At 38.0% G+C, this 11,115-nt stretch overlaps 1 protein-coding gene across 1 annotated transcript in view; it reads left to right on the plus strand.

Annotated features, from left to right (window-relative positions):
- Positions 1-9,972, plus strand: part of NSUN3 (NOP2/Sun RNA methyltransferase family member 3) — a 60,919-nt gene extending 50,947 nt beyond the window's left edge. The window contains exon 6 of the mRNA XM_027554049.1: positions 7,885-9,972. Coding sequence (XP_027409850.1) covers positions 7,885-8,155 — 271 coding nt within the window. The 3' untranslated portion in view covers positions 8,156-9,972. The remainder of the gene's footprint in view (positions 1-7,884) is intronic.
- The last annotated feature ends 1,143 nt before the right edge of the window (positions 9,973-11,115 follow it).

Below are 11,115 nucleotides of genomic sequence, written 5' to 3' on the forward strand. Positions count from 1 at the left end.
ATAAGGACACTGGTCATATTGGATTAGAGCCCACCCTAATGACCTCATTTTAACTCAGTTACATCTTTAAAGATATTAGCTCCAAATACAGTCACATTGTAAGATACTGGGGGTTAGGGTTTCAACACATGAATTTTAAGGGGACTCAATGCAGTCCATGAGAGACTTACTGTTTATAGTCTATCTCCTCCAGTTAGAATGTAAGCTTCATGAAAGTTAGGGTTTTTGTTGTTGTTGTTGTGTTTTAATGTATATCCAACATCTAGAACAATGCCCAGCACCGTAATAGATGCTGAATAAATAATAATGAATATTCTAGCCTTTTGATGAGTGAGTTTAATCTGAACACTTATTTTCATCTCTAGAAAATTCTTTTCTTATGACTGCACTAATTCAAGTCCCCCTCCCCCAATTCTCTGCTATCTTTCTAGTACTCCCATTAATTGAAATTCAGGCCTACTTGATTTGTCTTTCCTGTCTCATTTGCAGTCAATCCATTGTTACTCTTTTTTGGAAGATTTTTCAACCATAACTTCCAAATACTCCTGTAAAACATCCTTTACTTTGATAACATGTATTTCATTCCTAAGAGCTCTCTTCTTCATCAGTTTCATGGCATTCTCTTATTGTTTTGTGGGTGCTTTATTTTTGTTGACCTTTCTGCATTTATCAGGTCTTGTTACTAATATGTCTCTTTTGTTCCCTCAATTTTCTGTTTCTCTATAGGTCATTTTTTGTTTGATTCTTTTCTTTTTTTTCTTAATTCTTTTATTTTTAATTGAAGGATAATTACAATATTGTGTTGATTTCTGCCATACATCAACCTGATTCTTTTCTTTTTTTTTCTTAATTCTTTTATTTTTAATTGAAGGATAATTACAATATTGTGTTGATTTCTGCCATACATCAACCATACATCAACAATTTTTCTTAATTCTTTTATTTTTAATTGAAGGATAATTACATTATTGTGTTGATTTCTGCCATACATCAACCTGCCATACATCAAGCCATAGGTATACATATGTCCCCTCCTTCTTGAGACTCCCTCCCACATCCCACCCCACCCCACTATTTCTTTTATTCTTCATCTCACATATTACATAAGCATTTCTCTTAATTATCCATCATTGTACATTTTTTTTAAATAGTGGGACAATAAAGTATGTGGAAGTTTTTTTAAGGGGTGATATTTTGGCCTGGTGATGTGACTTTATGATTTGCTGAATGCAGAGGTCTTTGGTTTATGGGGTGGCTTCAGTTCAGTTCAGTTCTTAGTCATGTTTGATTCTTTGCGACCCTGTGGACTGCAGCATGCCAGGCTTCCCTGTCCATCATCAACTCCCAGAACTTGCTGAAACTCATGTCCATTGAGTTGGTGATGCCATCCAACCATCTCATCCTCTGTCATCCCCTTCTCTTCCTGGCTCATTCTTTCGTAGGATCAGGGTCTTTTCTAGTGTATCAGTTCTTTGCATCAGGTGGCCAAAGTATTGGAGCTTCAGCTTCAGCATCAGCCCTTCCAATGAATATTCAGGACTGATTTCCATTAGCTTTGACTGGTTTGATCCCCTTGCTATTGAACAGACTCTCAGGAGTTTTCTCCAACATCACAGTTCAAAATATCAATTCTTTGGTGCTCAGCTTTCTTTATGGTCCAATTCTCACATCTGTACGTGACTACTAGAAAAACCATAGCGTTGACTAGATGGACCTTTGTTGGCAAAGCAATGTCTCTGCTTTTTAATACACTGTCTAGGTTGGTCATAGCTTTTCTTCCAAGGAGTAAGTGCCTTTTAATTTCATGGCTGCAGTCACCATCTGCAGTGATTTTGGAGCCCAAGAAAATAAAGTCTGTCACTGTGTCCATTGTTTTCCCGTCTATTTGCCATGAAGTGATGGGACCGGATGCCATGATCTAAGTTTTTTGAATGTTGAGTTTCAAGCCAACTTTTTCACTGTCCTCTTTCACTTTCATCAAGAGGCTCTTTAGTTCCTCTTCACTTACTGCCATGAGGGTGGTATCTGCATATCTGAAGTTATTGTTATTTCTCCCTGCAATCTTGATTCCAGCTTGTGCTTCATCCAGTCTGGCATTTCACATAATGTACTCTGCATATAAGTTAAATAAGCAAGGTGACAATATACAGCCTTGATGTACTTCTTTCCCAATTTGGAACCAGTCCATTTTTCCATGACTGGTTAACTGTTGCTTCTTGACCTGCATGCAGGTTTCTCAGGAGGCACATAAGGTGGTATGGTATTGCCGTCTCTTTCAGAATTTTCCAGTTTGTTTTGATCCACACAGTCAAAGGCTTTGGCAGAGTTAATAAAGCAGAAGTAGATGTTTTCCTGGAACTTTCTTGCTTTTTCAATGATCCAGCAGAATTTGGCAATATGATCTCTGGTTCCTCTGCCTTTTCTAAATCCAGCTTGAACATCTGGAAGTTCTTAGTTCACATATTCTTGAAGCCTAGCTTAGAGAATTTTGAGCATGTTTTTTCTAGCATGTGCTGCTGCTACTGCTGCTAAGTTGCTTCAGTCGTGTCCAACTCTGTGCGACCCCATAGACGGCAGCCTACCAGGCTCCCCCGTCCCTGGGATTCTCCAGGCAAGAATACTGGAGTGGGTTGCCATTTCCTTCTCCAATGCATGAAAATGAAAAGTCAGAGTGAAGGCACTCAGTCGTGTCCGACTCTTAGCGACCCCACGGACTGTAGCCTACGAGGCTCCTCCGTCTATGGGATTTTCCAGGCAAGAATACTGGAGTGGGGTGCCATTGCCTTCTCCTCTAGCATGTGAGATGAGTGCAATTGTGTGGTAATTTGAACATTCTTTGGCATTTTCTTTCTTTGGGATTAGAATGAAAACTGACCTTTTCCAGTCCTGTGGCCACTGCTGAGGGAGTGCCTTAGGTCTTCCTAAATAATTATTCAACTTTCTTAGATTAAACATTTTCCAGCTTTTAGGGAAGAGATAAAATTATCATCATATGCAGGTAGCATGATACTGTATGTAGAAACCCTAAAGATTCCACACAAAAATTACTAGCACTGATAAATGACTTCAGCAATATAGCAGGAGACAAGATCAACATACATAATTTAGTTGCATTTATTTATAGTAACAAATATCAAAAAGGAAATGTAAAAAAAAAAATACCTTGTAAAATCACACTCCTCGCAAAATACTTAGGAATAAACCTAAATAAATGAAACACTTATGTGCTAAGAACTATATGGAACATTAATTAAGGAAATGGGAGATGATTCAAAGAAATGGAAAGATATCCCATGCTCTTGAATTTGAAGAATTAATATTGTTACATTGGCCACACCACCCAAAGCCATCTATAGTTTAATACAATCCCTATCAAATTATCTGTGACATTTTTCACAGAAATAGAAAAAATGATCCAAAAATTTATATGGAACCATAAAAGACCCAGAATTATGAAAGGAATCCTGAAGAACAAAAATGAAGCAAGCATAACCCTCTAAGACCTCAGACAATACTGCAGTGCTTCAGTAATCAAAATGGTGTGGTGGCACAGAAACAGACATGGATCAAGGGAACAGAATTGAGAGCCAGAAATAAACCCACACACCTATGGACAATTAATCTTCAACAAAGAAGGCAAGAATATATAATGGAAAAAAATACAGTCTCTTCACCAGGTGGTGTTGGGAAAGTTGGACAGTTGCATGTAAATCAATGATGTTAGAACACTCCCTCACACCATACACAAAAATAAATTTAAAATTCTTAAAGACTTAAATGTGAGACATGACACAGTCCAGTCACTCAGTTGTGTCTGACTCTTTGTGACCCCATAGACCACAGCACGCCAGGCCTGCCTGTCCATCACCAACTCCCGGAGTTTACCCAGACTCATGTCCAAAGAATATAATCAATCTGATTTGAATATTGACCATCTGGTGATGTCCATATGTAGAATCTTCTCTTGTGTTGTTGGAAGATGGTGTTTGCTATGACCAGTACATTCTCTTGGCAAAACTCTATTAGCCTTAAGACACCATAAAACTCCTAGAAGGGAACATAGGCAAAACATTCTCTGACATAAATTGGACCGATATTTTCTTAGGCCAGTCTCCCAAGGCAATAGAAATAAAAGCAAAAATAAACAAATGGGACCTAATCACCTTAAAAGTTTTTGCACAGCAAAGAAAACCATAAACAAAACAAAAGACAACCTACAGAATGGGAGAAAATATTTGCAAACAATGCAACTGGCAGGGTTTAATATCCAAAATATACAAATATACAACTGCTAATGCAGTTCAAAAACAACAGAAAAATGGACAGCTCAGTCAGAAAATGGGCAGAATAGACATTTCTCCAAAGAAGGCTTACAAATGGCCAATAGGAACATGAAAGGATCATGTTCAACATCACTAGTTATTAGAGAAATGCAAATCAAAACTACAATGAGATGGCACCACACACCAGTCAGAATGCCCGTCAATAAAAAGTCTACAAATATCAAATGTTGGAGAGGATGTGGAAGAAAGGGAACTCTGCCACAGTGTTGGTGGGAATGAAAGTTGGTGTAGTCACTGTGGAAAACAGTATGGAGGTTCCTCAAAAAACTAAAAACAGAGTTGCCATATGATTCAGCAGTCCTACTCCTGGGCATATATCCTGAGAAAACTAATTCTAAAGGATACATGCACTCCCATGTTCATAGCAGTGCTCTTCACAATAGCCAAGACATGGAAACAGCGTAAATGTCCATTGACAGATGAATGGATAAAGAAGATGTGGTGTATATATATATAATGGAATGCTGCTGCTGCTGCTGCTAAGGAATGGAATGATGCCTTCATGTATGAACCTAGAGATTATCATACTAAGTGAAGTAAGTTAGAAAGAGAAAGACAAATACCATGATGTCACATATATGGAGTCTAAAATATGACACAAATTAACTTATCTGTAAAACAGAAACAGACTCACAGACATAGAGAAAAAATTTGTGATTGCCAAGGGGGCCGGGAGGTGGGGAAGGGGTAGATTGGGAGTTTGGGGTTAGCAGGTGCAACCTATTATACATAAAATGGATAGACAACAAGGTCTTACTGTATAGCCAAGGGAACTATATTCAATATCCTATGATAAACCATAAAGGAAAAGAATGTATAACTGAATCACTTTGCTATACAGCAGAAATGAACACAGCGTTGTAAATCAACTATACTTCAATTAAAAAAAAAAACCTTCCAACTTTTTACCTGGCTCTCTGACTTGCCATAAAAGGAGTCTGAAATCTGTAGTTTATTATATATGCTTTGAATTAATATCTTTGTTTTCACTTCTTACTCCTGTTAACATTTTGTGTGCTTTTCCTCTGTAGTTCGACAGATCAAATTATGCCCTCTGTGGCTGTAGTTCTCTCTCTACTCTCTTCATTCACTGCTACTCCTCTAGCTACATATCATATTTCAGAAAAGTGCTCAAAATCACTGTTAGTTAATGTTAGTTTCTCAGTTCTTTTTACTTTATTGCTTTGCGTTAGTACATTTTTCAACACATTATATTTAAGGATGTCTAAAGGAGAGAGGGAAAAAATCTTGTCATCAGTTTGCTTGTCTTGAGTTAGAATTTTTCAATCCTTTAATATTGAATATAGAAAACAGAATTTGAACTCACTTTCATAATGTGGATCTTCATTAGAAACCCCAGTATTTGGGATGTGCTCTGTGAAAGTAAGGGCTTCCCTGGTGGCTTAGATGGTACAGAATTCACCTGTAGTGCAGGAGACCTAGGTTCAATCCCTGGGTTGGAAAGATCCCCTGGAGAAGGACATGACAATCCACTCTAGTACTCTTGCCTGGAGAATCCCCATGGACAGAGGAGCCTGGAGGGCTACAGTCCTTGGGGTTGCAAAGAGTCAGACATGACTGAGTGACAAAGCACTTTGAAAGTGAAAGTTGCTCAGTTGTGTCCAACTCTTTGCGACCCCATGGACTATACAGTCAGTCCATGGAATTCTCCAGGCCAGAATACCGGAGTGGGTAGCCATTCCCTTCTCCAGGGTGTCTTCCCAGCCCCGGGATTGAACCCAGGTCTCCTGCATTGCAGGCATAATGTGGGTCTTCATTAGAAGACTCAATTATTGGGATGTGCTCTAGTTGTTTAAATATAGGTGTGAGATGGGTCTGTCTGTGCTCTTGAATCCAGTAGAGAGAAGTTCTTGATTAATAACTTCTCTGGGGTTATAACCACAACAACAGGGCTAAAACTTTTCTAGTTTTCTCTCTCAGTAGATGACCTTGCTTCCCACTCCACTTTTACCAAGACGCTCTATCATGAACTTCCGTTTACCTTAGAACATCCCAGTTCCCAGTTCATTCTCCCTTGTTGTTTCAGATGAAGAGCTGGAGTCCATCTTTTCTGAAGCTATCTCCTCCATTTGCAGCCTGAAGTCCTGGGACTGTTCTCCTGGATCTGCATCTGCAGATACGTTCAAATCTTCCCCTTGGTGTGGGGAAAAAATCTTCCTTCCCATCTTTTCCGTGAAGCTACATGTTCAGCTGGAAAAGCCTTCTAAATTTTTTTCTAAGTTCTGATTTCTTTGCATATAGATATTCTCTTGATGTCTGTCTTCAGTCCACTTTTTTGTCTTGTCCTTTTCCTGGGAAATCCTGTTTGTTCCCATAACTTCATCTATTACTGAGCCCTAACCACTTTCCTGACATTCAGGTGCTCCATTCCACCTACACATTAGTTCAGTTCCGTTCAGCTCAGTTCAGTCACTCAGTTGTGTCCAGCTCTTTGCGGCCCCATAGACCACAGCACGCCAGGCTTCTTTGTCCATCACCAACTCCTGGAGCCTCTTCAAACTCATGTCCATCGAGTTGGTGGTGCCATCCAGCCATCTCATCCTCTGTCGTCCCCTTCTCCTGCCTTCAGTCTTTCCCAGCTCAGGGTCTTTTCCAGTGAGTCAGCTCTTCACATCAGAAGGCCAAGGTATTGGAGTTTCAGCTTCAGCATCAGTCCTTCCATTGAATATTCAGGACTGATCTCCTTTAGGATGGACTGGTTGGATCTCCTTGCAGTCCAAGGGACTCTCAGGAGTCTTCTCCAATAGCACAGTTCAAAAGCATCAATTCTTCCACGCTCAGTTTTCTTTATAGTCCAGCTCTCACATCCATACATGACTACTGGAAAAACCATAGCTTTGACTAGATGGACCTTTGTTGGAAAAGTAATGTCTCTGTTTTTTAATATGCTGTCTAAGTTGGTCATAACTTTCCTTCCAAGGAGTAAGCGTCTTTTAATTTCATGGCTGCAATCACCATCTGCAGTGATTTTCGAGCCCCCAAAAATAAAGTCAGCTACTGTGTCAACTGTTTCCCCATCTATTTGCCATGAAGTTATGGGACTAGATGCCATGATCTTAGTTTTCTGAATGTTGAGTTTTAAGCCAACTTTTTCACTCTCCTCTGTCACTTTCATCAAGAGGCTCTTTAGTTCTTCTTTGCTTTCTACCATAAGGGTGGTGTCATCTGCATATCTGAGGTTATTGATATTTATCCATTAGTACCACTCAGTGTATTCCAAGAAAACGAGTTACTCCATACTCCACCTCCATCCTCTGGTCCTTAGAAGAACAAAACAAGAAAGTACCCAAACACACTGTCTGTCTTCCCCATGTGGATTGGTCTTATTGTCATTTTTCTAGTCACTCAGAGATTTATTAGAAAGGAATAGTTGTAAGGCTATTTGTAAGGCTATACACTCAGTTATTATAGTCAGAGTCAGAGTACGACTAATTTCAAGTTCATAAGCGTTCTTGCCTTCAGCCTCGGTAGTTCTGTGTTAATGTATCTAATCAATCTGCATTTTCCTGATTACACATAGGTCTGCAATTAAGGCCTTACGTCCTGGAGGGTTGCTTGTGTACTCTACGTGCACACTTTCCAAGGCAGAAAATCAAGATGTGATCAGTGAAGTTTTAAACTCCTACAGTAACATCATGCCTGTGGACATTAAGGAAATGGCAAGGACTTGCTCCCGCGACTTCACATTTGCTCCCACTGGCCAAGAATGTGGGCTCTTGGTGATTCCAGATAAGGGTAAAGCCTGGGGCCCAATGTATGTTGCGAAATTGAAAAAATCATGGACAACTTGAAATGGGAGATATGCCTTTTGTGAACCATTACATTGATAACACATGCATATATTATTATATTTCTTTTTCTAGTCTCTCTGCATGTTAACATTTAAATAATAATGAAGTCACTTTCTCTGGATATGATTGGAATCCTATTTATTTAATACTGTGGCATTTCAGAACTTTTCAGGTGTATATTTTTCCTAGAAATGTTTCTCTAGTAATGATTTAAGATGCTGCAGATGGTGTTTGTAATCTACTGTATTTTACTTGGCCTTTTGTAGTTAAATTAATAGTAATACATGGTTTTAGGCATAAAATGTTTAGAAATACATTCTATCCATAATGTTGGTGCTTTGAACCTTTAAAAAAGCACATTTCCTGGCCCTCTTATCATTTTTCTCCTTATCAAATATACAGATTCTCTGAGGTTTTTTTCCCCTTTTCTGTAAGAACTGATTGGTATTCTGACACTAACTTCTTAGGCAGAAGTATTTCTAGTTCTAGCAAAATAAGTTTCTTATTTGCCAAGTTGTTTTTCATTACGAACTATCTTCTGTTTACTGCAAAGGTCAGTGACTCTATTGACACCAGCTTTATTTCTCCCCCATTTTTTTTTCTGTATTCACAAATACGAATTGAAAGGGTAAATTATGTTGAAAGGCCGTTAGAACAGCAGATTCACATGCACATGTTTGACTTTCGACATTCAGCTTGTAGAATAATGGAGTCTATCCAGCAGGCTATAAAGCAAGTACTTGAAACAAAACCAGAATGATTAATAACCGCAATAACTGAACTATATTTGGAGAGTTTTGCTACATAATTGCAGTCATAATGAGCACTACAGAATCTGATTATCTTACAGTTGCAATCTGGAGGGGCTTTTTATTTCACTCTGTTATGAAATGTTATCTGAGAGTATGATGTCACATATTAATGCACAAGAGGGAAATGCCTAATGAAAGTGGATTATACTGTTACCAAAACCGAGTACCATTTACGAAGTGGCTCTCCTTGTTTACACATATCCTGGGAATATTGTGTACTTTTCTGTGTATGTACTTAGAGTTTTAGCCTCAGGTTTGGATCTTCTATTTTCTCTAGAAATTGCTTCACTCAAGAGTCCAAATATATTTTTCCCACTATTAAGAAAATTTAGGTAGTGTGTTTTGAAAGATTCCATCTATTTAAAAATAGCTTAAAAAAAACTGTATAGATAAAAAATTTTGTTAAATCTGAATCTTTTTGAATTATTACAGTCTATGCATTTACACTAGAGACTGTTTACTAATTTACTGTTTTGTTGTTGTTGTTTGATTTGCAAACCTGTATAACTGGGTTGCTATAACTGGGGAGTCCTAAAAAGAATTATTTTTGTATCTTCATTGCATTAACCATTTTGTTTCCTCTGTATCTAACCAATATATTTGAAGAAAAGCTGGATCTCTTGGACTCAATCAGATATACCAGATAAATACAGAAGAGTAATAATAATGGAAAAGATTTTTTTTACGTGTGTGTGTATGTACATGTGTTTAGTTTGTCCTTATTGGTTTGTTTTTTCAATTTAGAATCCTGCCTTCACTTACTGTGATGTTTAAAAAGTCCATTTTGTGTAGATTGATGTCAAAGTAAGTTGTCACAGTGCACTTTGTTGAATGTCATTGTTTTCCCAACACAGTGCCTAATTTGAATACTTGGTACGCCATTGGATTAGGCCTTTCTGTGATTCCTGAAAAATGCAAATTTAGATATACCTATAGCTCACTATTGTTAACAGTTATTATAGTGGAACATCTGACAATTCATTGAGCATTAAATATTTTTCTTTATATGTTACTTTTTTGAACTTTAAAACAACTCCAAGAGTGAGTATCTTGAGTACCTTTTCTGAATGAGAAGACCCAAGTTTAGTGCTGTTCCTAGCTGGCCAAGTCTATGCTGGTAAGTAAGGAATGGAACCAAGATTAAAATTAGCTTCAAAGTCTAGCTCCTTCTCACTATTCTGCTCTGTCTCACGGGGTACAGTTCATAGGAACCCTAAAGATTATCTACTGGCTTCATCCTTATTCTTCATTACTCAGCCTTCCCTGTATTTGCAATTCCCTATTCTCAGGGCATGAGAGGGTTAAGTAGTACTTGGGGGAAGAACCCCAACTTTGAAGTGTTTCAGGCCATTTTTGAAGGAAGTACCTCTTGTGATTGCAATGCCCAGAAATCTCCCATAGAGGCATTCTGTGCCTTCCTTTTCTTTTCAGGTGCTGAATTGAAGAGTAGGAGTTTGGAGCAGCCTTGCAATGTCAACTGAAAAGCAAGGAGTAATTGATATTACTTTCTGTGGCATTGAGTTACTTTCAGAATAGCTTTATAAAAATCTAGGTTGCTTACCAACACATTAACTTCTCTGCCATCAGCACGCTGAACAGCCCATAGTTTCAGAAATAGACTGTGAATAAGTGTAATGCATTTAAATGGTTTGTACTGAATTTTTAAAGCTTCAGATATTATCTGTGGCTTGGAATCAAGGCAGCCTATGGTTCTTTATACTATTACATATCTATATAGCCTTATACTGAAGATTGCATGTTACTCCCTTAACAGTATTATGAAAAATATCCTTTTATACAATGTCAGCAGGCATAAAATAATAGATACTGCAACACTTGCTACATGAAGTAATCACAAATCTAATAGGCCCTTATCCAAGAAAGACTTTATGTCTGGGGATAAGCATGAGATAATCTGCATAGGCTAATGCAACTCATCTGAAATACAAAGGAAAATTGGAACCAGTACCAACAATTTTATTAGATGCCAAGAAGTCCTTTGATGCAGTTGAATGGGAGTACTTGTGTTATATGTTAGGTAAATTTTGCATCGGGGACGAATATAACAGATAGCACAATTTATGTTCATCTCATTTATATGGTTCAAATCAATGGTTTACTATCTTCTTTTCCTTGCCTTATTGCTAT

Source organism: Bos indicus x Bos taurus, chromosome 1, assembly GCF_003369695.1.
Source record: "Bos indicus x Bos taurus breed Angus x Brahman F1 hybrid chromosome 1, Bos_hybrid_MaternalHap_v2.0, whole genome shotgun sequence".
NCBI lineage: Eukaryota > Metazoa > Chordata > Mammalia > Artiodactyla > Bovidae > Bos > Bos indicus x Bos taurus.